Source organism: Zeugodacus cucurbitae, chromosome 5 (assembly GCF_028554725.1).
Source record: "Zeugodacus cucurbitae isolate PBARC_wt_2022May chromosome 5, idZeuCucr1.2, whole genome shotgun sequence".
NCBI lineage: Eukaryota > Metazoa > Arthropoda > Insecta > Diptera > Tephritidae > Zeugodacus > Zeugodacus cucurbitae.
The window spans coordinates 53,851,958-53,869,725 of record NC_071670.1 but is presented as its reverse complement, the minus strand read 5'-3'; the positions used below and the strand labels follow the sequence as shown (position 1 = coordinate 53,869,725).

The following is a 17,768-nucleotide window of genomic DNA, read 5'->3' as shown; positions in this document are numbered from 1 at the left end:
CACCGTTCTTTGTAATAATTTCCACGAAACAGTCCATTGTCTTTGTTATTAGAATAATCGATAACTGGGACTTTGTTTAAGAAATGTATAAATGCTGCTTGAAGAAGTTAGATCTGATCTTACTTCTGATCGAACTTCTATAACTCGAAGTTCTCCATAACTCGAACTCTTTAATTGGCAATAGAACTAAAATTTCATACAAAATATCTTCCTCAACTCGAAAGTCTCTCCAACTCGAAGTTTTTTGTGGATTATGGTGATTCGAGTTAGGGAAGTTCAACTGTATATTATAGATATCGCTAAGGAAGAAGAAGTATATATCATGGGGAACAGCACTGCCAAATGTTGTTGTAGCGACAGAAACCATTTCCCAAAATAACTTGGATGAAAGCTTTGAGTTGATAGTGCCCAGTTGACTTGCCCAGATAAAAATACGGATCCTTTCCGTATTACATAGATCCGACTGCCGTGCAAAAGGATCATTCCAGGGATACTATTTCAGATATTAACCAATCCATTTATATACCAACTTCATTAGTCGTTTATCAACATCTTCCTCATTTACGCATTCCCACTCAATTACCACTTTGTTCCTCTCTCCGTATAGTCCATAATTTCCAATTTCACTAAATGCCAGCTGCGCCAAATGCACAATGATTTGCGGTGATAAATTAAATCCTCATACAACTGCGGTTGCGGCGCATAGCAATTATGAACTCCAGCCCCCGATCTCTGCCACACACTTGTCGCACCAACACACTAACAAACTGTGTGGTATTCGCAGAAGCTAACTGACAATTGAAAGGCATTGTGTAGACATTGCATAGTTTTGAATTATTGTTGGCAAATGCGAGAGCGACAAAAGGTGCCAAGTGTCAACGACGGAAGTCAAAATGCATGTAATGTGTCAAGTGTGGCAACAACAACAACAACAGCAACAACACATGAATACTCGCATTTGAACTCATGTGTGTACACACACACATACAGATATACAAATGTGGTCTAACTGTATTTCGAGTTGGTTTTTTCTCGCTTTTGTGCGAATACTAAAGTGTTTGCCAAGTGCCGGTGGCTCGAAGCAATTTAAAGCGCCAGATGTTACTGATGGTGAAAGTTAAAAATGGCGGTCAAGTGTGTAATTCTCGTAGTTGTTAGCTCGGCTCTACTCGGTGGCAAGAAGTCAACGAGATTATGGTCAAAGCAACATATGTGTACGTATTTACAAATCATGTGGCATAAGCCTAGATAAGTATAACATGCTTACGAATTTTAGGCAATGAAGTTGGGGGGAAAAAGGGGCCCATATACATTTTGATTTTTTTTTTTCAAATTAAAAAAATATTTTTTGGTAACGTTAACAGATTTATAAACATTATAGGACTTTATTAGACTTTTTCAAAATTTTGTTAATTCCGAAATTTCGAGATTTGAAAAACTCCGGATCCCGAAATTTCTTTATTGCGTAAAATTTTAAGACTCTTTAAATTTTTTTTTAATTTTGAAATTTCGGGATCCCGAAATTAAAAATTTTTTTTTGTGCAAAAACTATGTTTAAGACTCTCTCAAAAATTTTAATACTCCGAAATTTTTGAGATTTTAAAAAATCGGGATCCCGGAATTTTTAAACTAAAAAAATATTTATTACAAGCTTAGAACGAGTATCAAAACTGTTACAAAAAAAATTAGTCCTGAAATTTCGAATTTTTAGAAAATCGCTTCTAGTGCCTAGTGAGAAGAAAAAATAATAATAATATCACATTTTCAATAAAATATTAATTTGAAATTTGTTTCAAAAACAGATTTTTTCATTTCCTTGCCTCGCTTCTAATATGCTGCCTACCACTGTATCTTATGCGCAATAAAAACCAACCTGACTAACTCTTCACCCAAGCAACGCCATAAAATATCCAAAAAGCAATACTTAAGGTTGAAAATTTTTTATGCCAAATTTTGTTGTTGTTTTTTGTGCACTTGTAATTTCAATTTCGAGTTGCACACTGCGGATGTGACTAAGTGTGACATTTCCGTGACCTCGCGCACAGCCCATATAGTACAGCAGGCAATTCGCCATACATATTCCTTGCTAGTTTCAATTGGGTAACAGGAATGAGAGGTTGCGCTACCAGATTTCCCGTTGCTAAACTGAGCTTTCATCAAGCACACAACAGCGGTAATTGCAAATTGCACAGGTAAAGTGACACGCTGTGCACTGTGAAAATGGCGCGTTGAAAAGTTTGTGGAGGTACACAGTTGGCACGCGGAAAGAGTTGTATGTACTGTTTTTGTAGCTTCGCTAAATAGTTGAGCGAATGTGTGTCAAAAGAATTATGGTTTTGTGTTGTTAGTTTTCACTGGATTGCATACAGGGTGTAATGGGAGGCAAATGTTTGAAGTTTATTTTTGGAAATTAAAAATTATATATTGTTCTAGATGCGTGAATCATATCGAAATTAATGATTTTCAAAATTTTAGTTTGAACATATTTTCAAAAATATTTTGAAATTTATATTTGAAAAATGTTCCAACTTTTTTTTAGAAATTTCTTTTACAATATTTTTTTGAAAACAATTTTTTTAAAGTTAAAAGAAAAATATTTTCCAAAATTTTGAAATTTATTTTTTAAAATTTTTCGGAATTTTTTTCAGAAATTTCTCTTATAATACTTCTTTTTACCTATTTTTTTAAATTTCTTTTCAAAATATTTTCGAAATTAAAAAAAAAATTGTATTTTTTTTTTACTTTTTTTCAAAATTCTATGAAAATTATATTGTAATTTATTTTTAACATTTTTTTCGAAAAATAATTTTCTAATATTTTTTTTAAATATTTCGGATTTTTTTTTAGAAATTTCTCTTATAATATTTCTTTTGAAACCTATTTTTTTATTTTCTTTTCAAAATATTTTCGAAATAAAAAAAAAAAAATTGTATTTATTTTACTTTTATTGTATTTATTTATTTTTTCCAAATTTGTTTTTTTAATTTCCTTTATTTTAAATTTTTCCGAATTTTTTTTTAGAAATTTCTCTTAAATATTTTTTTTTTTGAAACCTATTTTTTTGTAATTTTCTTTTCAAAATATTTTCGAAACTAAAAAAAATTGTATTTTGTTGCTTTTTTTAAAAATTCTTTGAAAATTATATTTTAATTTATTTTTAAAATTTTTTTCGAAAAATAATTTTCCAAAATTTTTTTGAAATTTATTTTTTTTTAATTTTTCCGAAATTTTTTTAGAATTCTTTAAAAATTATATTGAAACTTATTTTGATAATTTTTTCAAATTGTTTTTAAAATAAAATCAACCAAAATTTATGAATTTTTCGAAACCAAAAAATATTTGATTTATTTTTAAAATTTTTTTCGAAAAATAATTTTCCAAAATTTTTTTGAAATTTATTTTTTTTTTAATTTTTCCGAAATTTTTTTAGAAATTTCTCTTACAATATTTTTTTTTGAAACCTATTTTTTCAAAATATTTTTAAAAATTAAAACCAAAAAAATTTTGTGAAAATTTTTTTTATTTTTTTTTTCAAAATTCTTTGAAAATTATATTGAAATTTATTTTGAAAATATATTTTCAAATTGTTTTTAAAATAAAATCAACCAAAATTTATGAATTTTTCGAAACCAAAAAATATTTGATTTATTTTTAAAATTTTTTTCGAAAAATAATTTTCCAAAATTTTTTTGAAATTTATTTTTTTTTTAATTTTTCCGAAATTTTTTTAGAAATTTCTCTTACAATATTTTTTTTTGAAACCTATTTTTTCAAAATATTTTTAAAAATTAAAACCAAAAAAATTTTGTGAAAATTTTTTTTATTTTTTTTTTCAAAATTCTTTGAAAATTATATTGAAATTTATTTTGAAAATATATTTTCAAATTGTTTTTAAAATAAAATCAACCAAAATTTATGAATTTTTCGAAACCAAAAAATATTTGTCTGCGTTTGTTGCACAGTGATATCCACGAAAAAGTTGTATAGTTATGTACAAATTACGCCACTGTAATAGCAAAACTGCTTCCATTTGCATTCCTCTACTTTTAAATTTATTTTTTGGACTAAATTGCGCGCAATTTCCACTACGCAACCAGCAAACATGATGTTCTGTGCATGTGTCTGTGTGTGTCGTGAGCTCTAATTTCGCGTACTTCGGTTTGTGTAAAATCTTAAACAACGGTATTGTTGTTGTTGCACGCATTAAGCTCGCTATTCTGACTACACATTTACTCATTTACATCTTTATGTTTGTCTGTATGTGAACACATATGTTTCGTCGCTTGTAAGCCAAGAAAACAATAGTCAACGCAAACAATGCGCACATGAACAACAACAGCAATAATTATGTTTTTTAATGTGTTGTACGGATGAGAAAAATTTGCATTTTGATGAAAGCGTGTTATGTGTCTGTAAGTACATACATTTGTGCTTGCTGATGTTTTGATGTGAATTCATCTATTTTTAAATGTGAATTTACATTAAATTTCCATATTTTGTTGGTTATATAAGTCGGAGCTTCGAGGTATGTGGACTGTGTGGAAAAAGTATGGATATTTCATACGCTACCGTTATGTAGATATATAATTTATCTTGCTAAGATATCTGGGATACTGACCGCTGATCAGCTTTAGGATTTCATTCAATTCTGCTTCGAATTAAATTTTTATTGTTCAGAATTGAATGTCCAATTATTCTGATATGGCTCAAAGTGCCGTAATATGGAAAGTGGATTTTCGATACTATGCCAAAAGGGTCTCGTCGCTTTCTTTCTCATTAATCTAGGATTAGTCTGTGTCAAGCATTTCGCAGCTCTGGTCTTTAAGAACTTCTGATTCTTATTCGACTGCCTTTCTTCTAAAATGTGGAAACTAGTGACAGAACTAGAAATGGGATTACTAACGACCAGGAATACACAGGTGGTTAGTTAACTACATTTCGACCTATGTATAGTTGGTAATGTAGAGGTATATCTCTCTATAATATAATAGAACATGACTAATCGGTCTAACATATGTTGGAAAGTGGTCACAGAATATTTTGATGGGTAGGAGTCGGGCTCAGTATCTCAACGAAATCAGTTCCTTTGAAAATCGATATCGAGCGAAGTTCCTCGTCCCTATTTTGTTGTACCGACTGCCAGGAGTGGAACCTCCAGCAGATGACTTCCATCCACATCAACCACTGCGATAGCGAGGCGACGATGTATAATACGCGGATGTCTGGCTACAGTGGAAGTATAGAGAAATGTAGAATGGATGAGCTTGCAAAGCTTATATCACAGAGATTATAGTTTCGCCTATTAGATGACTGGGCCTTACTTATGCTTGCAAGAGGTCTAAGAGAGGTCTTCGCCGTCACAATGGTTTGCTTTTCTCTTATTATAGGGAATTTAACTGTGCAATGACGTTTAAAATCTTAACAATTGCCATTTTTTGGAAGAAGGCGAGTCGAATTTGCTAAGTACTTTCTACTTGACTACTTTTCTTAGCGAAATTTTGGATCTCACATTACCAGTCTTTTAAGTGTACTAGCAGAAATATAATTAAAATGCATGAGCTGATTTATGAAGGGTTCAAGACACTTTGTTTTTACATGACATACAACGGTAGTAGTTTTCCAGCTTTTTTTTTACAGTTCAAGTGTGATCATCATTTACGAAAAACGTCATAGAACCCAGTCTAATCTATATATTTATGTGTTCATTCTTGTATGGTGTTTAAGAGAGACTAAGATAATCTTCTACATCACTACCCTGAATTTACCTACAATATAAAATAAAACAACCTTGAGCAAGCTAACTGAAATTGTAAAAATTTCTAAAGCCAATTAATATTTTCTGTAGCAATTGTGCATTCAGTCCAAAAAACCTTTAAGGAGATTAAATTACTAAAATTAAATAGATTCACTTGGCTTTCATTACATTTGACTTGGAAAAGTTGTGCAATAGCAATGCAATGCATGCTACTTATGCAGCAGCTTTAGTCCGCAGCAACTTGCAACACAGCTCAACGCCGCTGATGCCGCTTTACTTATGACTGCTGCAGCAGTGGCAGTGGCGGCGGCACATATTCACCATTCACCATTCACACAGATACCCAGATTTTCTACATCGTTTGTGACACAGAATAGCTGATGCACCGACGACATTAGCCTGATTTGTAATGCCACACAAGCCCTTGGTAGCAGCTCCACATACAACCATGGACACTACACTGCACTTGCTCCACATGTCGCCATGCATCGTTTAAATTCACTTTCCTTTCCAAGGTGAACTCTGTGTTTTTCATTAAATGGATTTGTGTGTGCTGCTGCCACATTAGCATTTACATAGTGTACATAGAAATGTATTTACCCCTGTGCATTCGCCTTTGGTTGCCTGTGTCTGTGCAGGCGTCTGCATATCGTCACTCATATCCGACAAGTGATTTCTCGAAATTTGATACTCCCAGCGGCGCTGGGCTCAATTTCAATGCTTGTCTACCCAGTTGGGGAGAGGCAAATGTGCAACACATGCATTAGTCTGTACGTAAATATAATTTGGGAAATGTATTTATAGACGGTACGTGGAAGATGCCATTATTTAATTTGTTTTCTACAAAGTCGAAAAGTCTCGGAAGTATTATTAAGCAGCGGTTCAAGTTTGTGGACAAATTGTAGTATTTATTCATTAAGATATACATTTATACAAAAATTATTTGTAGAGCTTCTACACAAATTATATATTTCAGAGTTCTTAAGGCATATGGGTCTGATTGTTGTTAGGAAAAATGAATCGAAGGTAGAAAATCTTCCACTAAGCGGCGAATGCTATTAGGGAACTATTTTTCGTAGATTTACATTTTCTCTCCGATTCCTAATGTACTCGGTATAACGGGAGCTCTGAGAACAACCCCTACGGCAGCTCTTGAACGGATACTTAACCTGCCGCCGATAGATCTCTTTGCCGAAACTTATGCGGAAAAATTGGCGGGGCGACTACTGGCGGGAGGAGAATTTACGCATAGAACTTTTGGGCACGGCTCGGTGGGTAGGGGTGGTTTGGCAAGTACCGACTACTTGACCCCACTCATGAACTGGGAAAGAAGATTCCGGGTGAACCTGGAAAAAGACGGCTGGCATAAGGGAATGACAACCTCACGCAGCACATTGAATATCTACACGGATGGCTCGAAAATGGAGGACGGGATTGGTGCTGGAATATACTGTCAGGAGTTAGGTGTAAAGTAGCCTTTTAAACTTCCGAACCACTGCAGTATTTTTCAAGTGGAGGTATTTGCTATTGGGAAAGCCGCAGAGCTAGCCCTGAATACAGCAGCCGGCTACTCCAAAGTCAATATCTACGTAGACAGTCAATCAGCAATCAAGGCAACAACCTCGGTTAGCATTTCGGCCAAAAGTGTTTTGGATACCAGGATGGCATTGGAGAGAGTTGCTAGGAACACGTTTCTTCGCTTCTACTGGGTGCCAGGACATAAAGGCATTGAAGGCAACGAGATTGTGGACGAAATTGCCAAGAATGGTGTAAAACTGTCTTCCGGAAACGCGAATAACATTGGCAAACCCATGCACTGTCTGTTCGATGATCTGGACAGGGATATGAAAAGAAAAATCCTAACACGTTGGACAAATATACCGGGGTGTAAAACCGCTAAAGCCATGTGTAAAACCGTAGACCAGAAGTACACCAAACTCATTCTGTCACTCGATAGAAGGGATTGTAGGAGTTTGGTGGGAATACTCACGGGTCACTGTCTGGTGGCGGCACATGCCTACAAAATGGGACTTACAGATCGAGATAACGGCAGGAAATGTCAAGAGCAAGGTGCAATAGAAACAATGAATTAAGATGGTAATTAACTAATTATGTGTGGTGTTCAAACCAATTCAATTAACTTACTAATATTTGATAGTGTTATTAATATTTCTAACTGTACAATCATATACTATACTAGCAGACCCGGCCATACGTTTTTGTGGCTAAGGTATACATTAAATTAAGTTGGTCCAATCTTGGCTTCGGCGACGATATTGATTACTCGAGGTTGATTTATGTTACGCAGCATGATGACAACTCACACTACTTTTAATTGCAAAGTGAGTGGTGATAGTACAGGCAATTTTAAATAGTTTGGGATAATTGCCTACGTCATCCTGGTTTGTAGCTGTGTCAACTCTCTTGGACCGAAATTCTAAATTGTCGCATTAAGATCATCGATATCTTTGTTTTTTACCACAAATATAGATCATTCAATCAGTTATTTATGGTTATCATATTGAGGTTTCATATCAGGAAAACTTCTCTTTCGAGTCAATGAAGTGACAGAAATCTGTTGGAAATGCTATTAATCCATCGAGGTGTCAACTGCCAACTGCTTCTACAATCGCAATTTGATATTGTTGCAAAAACACTCATATGTTAGTTGTTAATTGGCGATTGTTTATGTGACGCCACAAATTAAATGATTTTAGGCATGCGATTAGCCCGTCAGTAACAGTTGATCCAGGAATAATTGGAAGAGTCTGGCGTAAATCACCTGCTAACAGAATCCTGCCTCCACCAAAAACGTTCATCGACAAACAAGATCTTTTAAAGTCCTGTGCAGTACCTCCAGCGACTTCTTGAATATTTGGAAAATCTTCGTTAAAGCGCTATTTTTGGCGATTTTGCCGACTGGTGTTTCGTTCATTTGCAATTTAGGAGTAATTTCAAGGCCGAATGTGCCATGTTTGCCTACTAACAGGTGCCAAGTTACCCCTATTCCCGTTAATCTTGGTGGTGAAAATTAGTGAAATTGGTTCTGGAATTACATCAGCCCTCATATACTATATATGATGATTTTCTATTGAACTTTATGCCGAATATATAGGCCAAATTGTGTGTTATCTTAATAAAATTACATCAATAAATTGCGAGAGTATAAAATGTTCGGTTGGACCCGAACTTAGCCTTTCCTTATTTGTTACAAATTGTTTTGGGCTATCGACACAACCTTATACAATTGAACAATAACAAAAATATTTAAAAAAAGCAACAATGATAACCTTCAAAATATTATTTTTATTTATATTTATATTCAACTCGAATAAAATTCTCTTATTATTATCTTCCTCGCAATTTTTCCATATTTACTCACTTTCTAATCTTTTTCTGGCTTTCCACGAATATTTCAAGACTAAAATTAGCCAGATCGGTTTGGCCGTTCTCGTTCCCGAGTGACGCCTACAACTCTACAACGCATAGTTAGCCGCCAAGCGGCTTTTTAAAATTTTTAACTCGTGGTATCTTTTGAATGAAATGCCAGAATCTAATAATTCAAAAAGTTATATAAAGGTTCAAAACGATCTAAAATAATAAATCATTTATTTTGATAAGGAATAATACTAAGGTACAAATAAATAGCCTTTTAAAGTAGTGGTATTTTAATAAATTTTTTTTATATAAAATCGTTTAATGTGGCAAAACTATAATAGTTAGAGATATGATGTCGCGACGTTTTTTGTAGATAATGATAAGTTATACAAAATTGTAGTACATCACTTTGTGAAATCTTCAATCGTTTTCGCAGCATTCGCGATTAAAGAAAGTTTTTTGGTATTTTTGGTTTTGGTAAGGAACCCTATTTTTTTTTAAACTAAATATAGCCTATGTCACTCAGGGATAGTATAGCTTTCCAACGGTGAAAGAATTTTTCAAATCAGTTCAGTAGTTTCGGAGCCTATAGATAGTATAGATAATCAACAAGTACTAATTGAGTCATTTATTGATACATAGTACAACTAAGTGAAAACAATCAAGGGTTTAATTGCTTAATATGCCTTAATTGCACAATTATGAGTATATTTCGGCATGATACAAGAGTTAAGGTACTTAAGAATCAGCTAAAATGATGAGAGGAATGAATTCGGCTATCTTTTATGATTGTTTCTAGTACAGCAGTCTTAGTCTCCTGAAGATAAAGTAATAAGAAAGGAAGTGCCGTAGAAAGTAGTCTTGTTTGATGATAAGAAACTCATTCGAAATTTTGATATTTATAGTGGACCAGAAGGATCTTTCAACTGCGCGAGTATATCCAGTTTTCACTGAGCTCGCTTGAGACCCACCCATTCAGCAGTAAATCCCGAAACGTTATTCCCACTTCTTTCCTTATAATCTCATCAGCCTTGTTATTCCCAGTTAACTCACACTCCTTTGCTAGCAACAAGCGGACGGTCAGCTAGCTAAGAGCCAACATCGTTGCCCTGCTATGACTTTGATCGGCAACGAAATCAAAGCAAAAGGAAATTTAATTATCTCCTCCAACAGAGTCAACTGCACTCATTTGCCTTAAAACTGTTAATTGTCACACAAATCGGTGTCTCAACTGAAACCTTCTTCCCTCCGTTATGCACTTGACTCAAAAAGAAAAAAATTGGCCATTAACATTTATGCGATAATCACCTCACGCGCCGCGCCTACAACGCTCGTACCGAGTAAACAAAGCCTAGCAGCGATAACTGTGAAACCAGAGAGAGAAAAAAAGCACGCGATAAGCGACAACTTAGAACAAAAGAATATTTTTAAGAGGAATCCTTTTGTGTGGAGCAAATATAGATGCAAACTACAAGGGAGACGAGAGAAAAAAAGCAACAACAAAAACAGTGCGAACGAACAATGAAAGTATGCCAAGACCAAAAACAGACACGGCCAGACAACGGGGCGTATGAGTAACCGTAAACTATGAGCACAGGCCTGACAAGAGCGGGGATAACTGTATGCGTGGGTGTGTGCGTGTTGAGTAAAGGGAGGATGCGGGTGCACATAGTGTTGGCCAAGAAATGTGTGAATGAGCACTTTACTCATGAATGAGCGTAAATTGAAAGGAAATATATGCAGTAGACGGTGGGGGGTAGTGTATTTGTTGTAGTTGGAAAAAAATGTTGAATGTGTACAGAAAACACTTGCTGTAAAACAACAACAACAGCAACGATGATAACGCGAAAAAAGCACTTAACGGCAGATGCGTGTGATATTGAGACGCCGACAAAAAAGCAACAACACTGCGTGCAAAACAAACAAAAAATAGCGCATAGTGAAAACCACGCAGTCTGCTTGGAAAGTATGTGAAAGAAAACTAAAAATGAAGGGAAAATATTATTCAGCACATGAATTGCCTGAAACTATTCACCACACACATACGCAAGCGCATGCTTTCTTTTCTTTTCGGAAGAGTACGTGTGAAGAATTAACAGCTTCTGGCTGTATGTGTGCTCCCAGGTGGTTGTGAGCCCCCTAGTCTAATGAAGCATACTCACATGCGACTGCGTGTTATCTACCTATAGATAATTTAGAAATTGTGTAGTAACTCAGAAAAAAATTTGTCATGAAATATTTGTTTGACAACGACAGAGATGAAGAAGTCTACGTTGAACTTGCCCGAAGCTGACAGCAACAGAGAATTAGTAATAGTTTGTGTTAATTTCTAATATATGTATACTGCAGAAGACGTTGTTCGATTGATTGACATTAAGTAATGAAATATACGTGTTGTTAGTCCAGCACGTGGAGACTCATCGACATGTGGAAGAATCCAGACATAAGAGTTCATTGTTATGAGCCATGAAAGGAGTTGTTTAATATGTTTTATTTCTAAATTAAATTATTAATAGAATATGATATTGATACAGGTCAGTTGATATGTCGCGTGTATAATTGCTGACGAATAAATATGATTCAAATAAAAGAATAATTATTAGTCAATAACGTTGTTCTTGGTTAGGTAGTGTCAATACTCCAACAGTTCTCGAAAGAGTTTTTCAAAAAAATCCATCAGTCGCACACCCACACAATAGAAGAGTTGCGATACATACATTGAAGATAGGATTTTAACATCAGATAGATATCAAATGTATAAAGATACGCAAAATGTACCACTGTATATACCAGAAGCCTACTCCCTCCTATTAACGGCAATAATCCGATATAATGAATGGATCTATGAATACTTTAAACTACTTCTAATTTAGAGCTTTACTTTATTATATTAGGCTGGTCTCTCTTCCGCCTTTTTGTCTTTTGAATTTCGCGGCTATGTATAAAGCGCTACAGAGCTCGTATCTAGCAATACTATACATCTTTGAAAGGTCTTGACATAACCTACAAAACGACGCTAAGCATGATTAGTTTGGATATTGCTTTCAACAGTTATAGACGTGGAGTTCACTAACGCCGAAATTCGCGATATTTCAAAGTTTTCCTTTAAAGGCGAATCCACTAGAGTACCGTTCCGTGAGATTAATGATGTTTTGGAGGAGGAACTACGGAGGAATGGGTTCGACGATTAAGAGCGGGTCAAAACGATACCATGGATAAGCCAGCTGGCAGAAGACCTGTGACGACGAATAGCGATCAAATCATGGAAAACATCGAGTTAGACCGGCGTATGGTATCTCGTGACATCGGAGATGGGAGTTTGGGGTGCCGCATGATTTGACGCAAAAAAACCTTCTGGATCGAATCAGCGTCTGCAAAATGCTGCTGAAACGGAACGAACTCGACTCATTTTTGAAGCAGATGGTGACTGGCGTCGAAAAATGGATCACATACGACTACATCAAGCGAAAACGGTCGTGGTCGCAGGTCGGTAAATCATCCCAAACAGTGGCCAACCCGGGATTGACAACCAGGAAGGAGATATTTGGCAACCTAATATAATAGAAGTTATTTTCCCGAGAAAATTCGACTCAAAACCCATCTGATAGTGGAGACTTTAGTGTTGGCCAATAATGATTTGATTTCTCGAGAAATACTTTTCAAAGTATTCAAATGAACGTGAAAGTCGCCTTATCTGTTTTCTCCCTAAGTTTTGAATAGTTATCGAAGTCAATTTGTGTATCTAATGAAATCAACAACTGATTGTATAATCGAGTCGAACTGACCAATTGAATAGAAAAGTTCCACACAGAAGCTTATAAATCTCCATTCAGATCACTGAGATCAGTATACTATTTTAGCCCGTTGTAGAATACTAATTATTAAAGCTCTAATTGAGATGTGTGAGCACCAAAATTTAGAACTTTACTGATTAAGATTTAATTAAAAATGGGACTCGAATCTATATAATTCTATATAATTTCAAATAACTAATAAATATCTCTGCTTAAACCGTCTTCAATTGCACTGAGAAGTTAAGCAAAATTTTTGAGAAGGCAGCAAAATTAATTAATTGAGCTCAATTACGCTGGCAACACTTTAATTGAAATCATTTTTCGCTACAAAACAACTACATACATTAAAGCATAACACAAGCGCTAAGCGATGAAGATTTATGATTGGTCATTACCGTAAAGATGGAAGACATTACATTTAAGTAGGGACCCTTATTCGTTTCTTTAAAGGTCACAACAATGCTTCAAGTAAGTGTTTTGGTTTCTGTACATTTATACAAGTATGTGTTCACCAGACAGTGTTTTCGTGGTCTGTCTGCCGGGCGCTCTCAAAAGTAGCAAGAAAGAAATATGAAAGTTGCAAGTAGAAATAATGTCCAACACGTGTTTATATGAGTGAAGTATAGCGTACGTTGTCTGCCTTTTTATTACAGAGTATACTCACCTGCTCGATATATCTGAATCACCAAGAATGCTGTAAAGAAATGTGTGTGATTAATGAGCTCTCTTAAGTTTTACTGGTGTTCTGTGTTGTATTAAATTTTGCTGAAAATGTAATAAGCTTTCGACTTGAGTGAAATAATACTAAGTGATTTAAGAATTGAAGTATTTTTTAACAATTTCAGCAGCCCTTACATTATAAAAGCTTTTAGATTCTGAGGTTAAGTTGGAAGGATACATCTCTCGAAGATATTTCGAATCAATATCAACAAATGTGCCTATGAGGATACATATTTTATATTTATTTTATATATAATATAACAGCTGTTTACCTTTATGAAGGATCGCTTATAAAAATCTTGAAATCTTGAAATATGAATACTCTAAATTCTACATATGTATTTTACTCATACTTTCTCTTTCTTTTTATTTCAGGTAAGCGCTTTATTATAATAAGATGTTAGGTTTCCAAATACTAAAGCTGAGAAAGTAAGACTTAAGCAATATATTTTTGAACCAAATATTTAGTATTATTTTTAGTTATGTCTAAATATTCTCTAACTCATGTGTACTGTTGCCGCGCCCGTGTGCATGCGGCATTGCATACCGTAGTTTACGCCAGAACCAGGGATCTCCCCACTTTAGATAGGTGTTCATCTTCAAATAGGCTTTCAGATCTTGATCCAACAGCTCCGTTTCTTTTATTTCCCCATAAAGCACAAGTATTATACGCGAGCGACCCTCATTCACGGCACACTGATGTGCCGTGCGAAACTCCATCTGAGCCCAATCCGATTCGATGAAATGCTGTGATAACACAATAATTGTACGACGCGACTGCTCGACGGAGTCAATAATCTGTTCGGGTATATAAGCGCCAGCCAGCCAATCACGTACATGTATACAGATCTTGAAAGGCGGTGTGCCCTGCTCCAAGCCCGGCACCAGCTTCTTCTCCACAAATTCTTCATCGTGATGTGAGTAGGAGATGAAGGCGTCCCATTTGCGATCACGATCCACATCACGCTCACTCACACAACACAAGCACAGGCGATGTGCATACAACCAGATTTTCAATTCGATGCGATATTTGTAGTAACACAGCGCGGTCGTGGTGAGTGTTAGACCCAAAGTGATTAGACAAGCCAATACGATCACCACAACGGTACGCACACCGATCTCTGGTAGGCAAAAGTCGCGAAAGGAGAGCTCGAGTAGGCGCGCCAACTGTGGATTATCACAGCGGATGACATCGGTATCCTGCAACCGCTGGCGATTGTTCTTCACAAAGTTTAGTAATGGCTGAGCGCTACAGTTACAAGCCCATGGATTCTCCGAGAGGTAGACGGTCTTGCAGGACTCACTCGTATTCAGCGTTTCAATTAATTGTGGAGCGATTAGTTTTAGTTGATTTTGACGTACATCGAGCACGGAGAGCGCACTGGTAGAGTGATTGCTGGAGCCCAACCGATCGCATAGATAATGCAAAGAGTTATTGCTCAAGAGTAGACGTTGTAGGCGTTGCAAACCTTCGAAAATGGCACAGTCTTCACCAGCTGCCCAATTGAGTTGATTATTGCTAAGTTCGAGCATTATTAAACGATTGGGTTGGCTGAATGTACGCGTCGCAATTGTGCGTAACTCATTGCTGTCCACCCATAATTCGATTAAGGACGTCAAGGGCGGCAATCCACTGGCAGCCAAGTGACGCAAACGATTGCGACTCAATTTTAGTTTCAGCAGCCTGGTGGTTCCATTGAAAAATCCCAGCGGTATCGCTTCTATACGATTACCATTCAAATTTAATGTTTGTAGACTCTGCTGGCGCACCAACAGTTGAGGCGGCAGCTCACTCAATTGATTGTCCATTAAATTCAAATACCTTAGCGTTCGCAGTGGCGCAAATATTTGCGCCGGCAGCACGGTTATGCTGCAATTAATCATATATAATCCTCTAATCGTGGTTAGATTCTCAAATATATTTTCACCCAAACGCTGCTCGAAATGATGGCGTCGCAAGGAGAGCTCGCGTAGACGACGTAAATGCCGGAAGGCATCACTAGGAAATGTCAACAGTTCGCCGTTTAAAGATATGTCATTAATATTTGGCACCGGTTTGAAGAGATCAGTCGGCAGCTCCGTGAAATTCAAGTCGATGGTGAGACGAAAAAGTTTGGACATTGGTGTGAGTATGTCACTAGATAGCTGCTGTCGCATTAACTTTAACTCATTCAGCTTTGGTGGGATCGTATCAGCGCATAAATCCAATACGGTTACGCCACGCAAACGATTGAGCTCACGTCCGAGCAGTTCCAATGTTATTTGTGGCATCTGTAAACCGTGCACATTTAGCGTTGATCTCGGCGTTAGCGCCATTTGTGCCAGCAGCTCAGTGACGTGCGTGCAATTGTATGTCGCAGTGTGTCTGGTTTCTCGTAGCGCGCCCAGTTGTGGTAAACTTGTTAGCGTTTTCAGCTGAAAGTCACTGCCGCAGTTGATTTCCACACCGTTATCATTGCTCACTGATATATTTACTGAGGACATAGCACATTTGATTTCGGTCGCATTATATATATCGCGTACGCAGTGACAGGTACCATTAGCTGTGATCCGTGCGCAGTCTTCAGCGCTGAATAGTGGCACATTTTCCTCCATCACTTCGATGGTACTTCCTTTCGATGAGAGAAAAAATAATGCAAGACTGGTAACTATCAAGAATAACTTCGACGGAATCATTTTCAGGCAGTCTATGCAACTTGCCTCGAGGCAAGAAATGTGTTTCGTACACTTTGACTTCCGTAACTGGACTGAACTTCGTAATTGCAAAGCTGTACTGCTCCACAGTGTTTTTGCGTTTCATTAAAGACACCGCTATGGGCTGTCTGAGGGCTCACTTGCGGGTCTCCACACAGTGCTTACTGCATACAATAGGCTTCCTTTCAGTTAGTGCTTATTCTAGAACGCTTGATTGACGTTAGCAAAATAGTGTAGTCTCATCTTTCTCGGCAGCTGTACTTATCGGCGGTGTTAATAAGTAATTGCATTATTAATAAATAATAATGCTGTACATTCAATTACATTCCGTGTGATAATGAGTGAATCGTGTGAATGTATTTCTGATTGACAGTTTTGAGATTGTGCGAAGAGATTATTAATTGTGTGTGTTGTTATATTTATTTAAAACGTTTTGAAATTTGGAAGCGCAATTTAGATGTAAAGGTTAAAAATTTTCAGCCAACTACTAGGTTAGGTTAGGTTGTAAGGCTGATTCCCTGAGCATACTACAAATCTGCAGAGATTTTTAACATCTATATTTGCTATTTCGCGAGTCTGCTCGAAAAAGTGAGATCCAAGAAATCTCTTTCTTGATCTCGCAAATGCGGGATATTCTTGAAGAAAGTGATGAGATGATTACACCTCATGCTCCTCCATGCCGCTACTACAGGTAGCGTCCGGTAAGATTTTTAACCTTTAACAGCGTGGATCCCGATGAGACAATGGCCAGTAAGAACCCCTACGACTAAGGAGAGGTAAGGTTTACTGAGGGCGAAAAGGTCGGTAGATCTACCGCGGTTTAACTTAGGCCAGAAGGATCTTATGACTGCACATGTGTTATTAACTGACCAGCGCCTATCTAGCTCAGCCGAGGCCCATCTGTACATTAGCAAACCGCAATTGGACAACGGTGCTCCTACATGCTTCCATGCTTCTATGCTTCTAATAGTGAGTCCGTCGTTCCTGACCTTGCAGGACAACTACTGGGTTACACTAGACGATCCCCAAAATATCTGCTAAAACTATTATCAGGGTGCTCAATGCTAAGAGTTTCAAACGCTGTAAAGGATGGGGACATTATTTTTAGAATACTCCTTAAGGTGGAACTCGGAGAGCAGACCCAAAGCTTTTGTCACTTTTTATTTTTGTGAGAGAGACATTTTCCGACTAAAATGGACACTCTCTTAAAGAAGTTTAGCAATAATAAAGGAATGTTTGATCCGATTGATAATCCAATGGCATTTTCAATTGAATTTCCAAGCATGTATCCAGAAATTCATGCCTCTCTCTCATCGTGATCTGAAAAGTATTTTAGAAAACTATACAAAATCGGATGCCCTCAATTTATAAAGCAATTAGCGAGTACATATATTCAGTCTAGGCGGAGTAAAATTTTGAGAGAGAGT

General features: G+C 36.4%; 1 protein-coding gene across 1 annotated transcript; it reads right to left on the bottom strand.

Moving 5' to 3' along the window:
- Positions 1 to 14,032: 14,032 nt before the first annotated feature.
- LOC105209099 (toll-like receptor Tollo) lies at positions 14,033 to 16,242 on the bottom strand. The gene has a single exon (XM_011179296.3). It carries the CDS (start codon positions 16,240 to 16,242, stop codon positions 14,134 to 14,136), a length of 2,109 nt encoding a protein of 702 aa, XP_011177598.2. The 3' UTR covers positions 14,033 to 14,133.
- Positions 16,243 to 17,768: the final 1,526 nt, after the last annotated feature.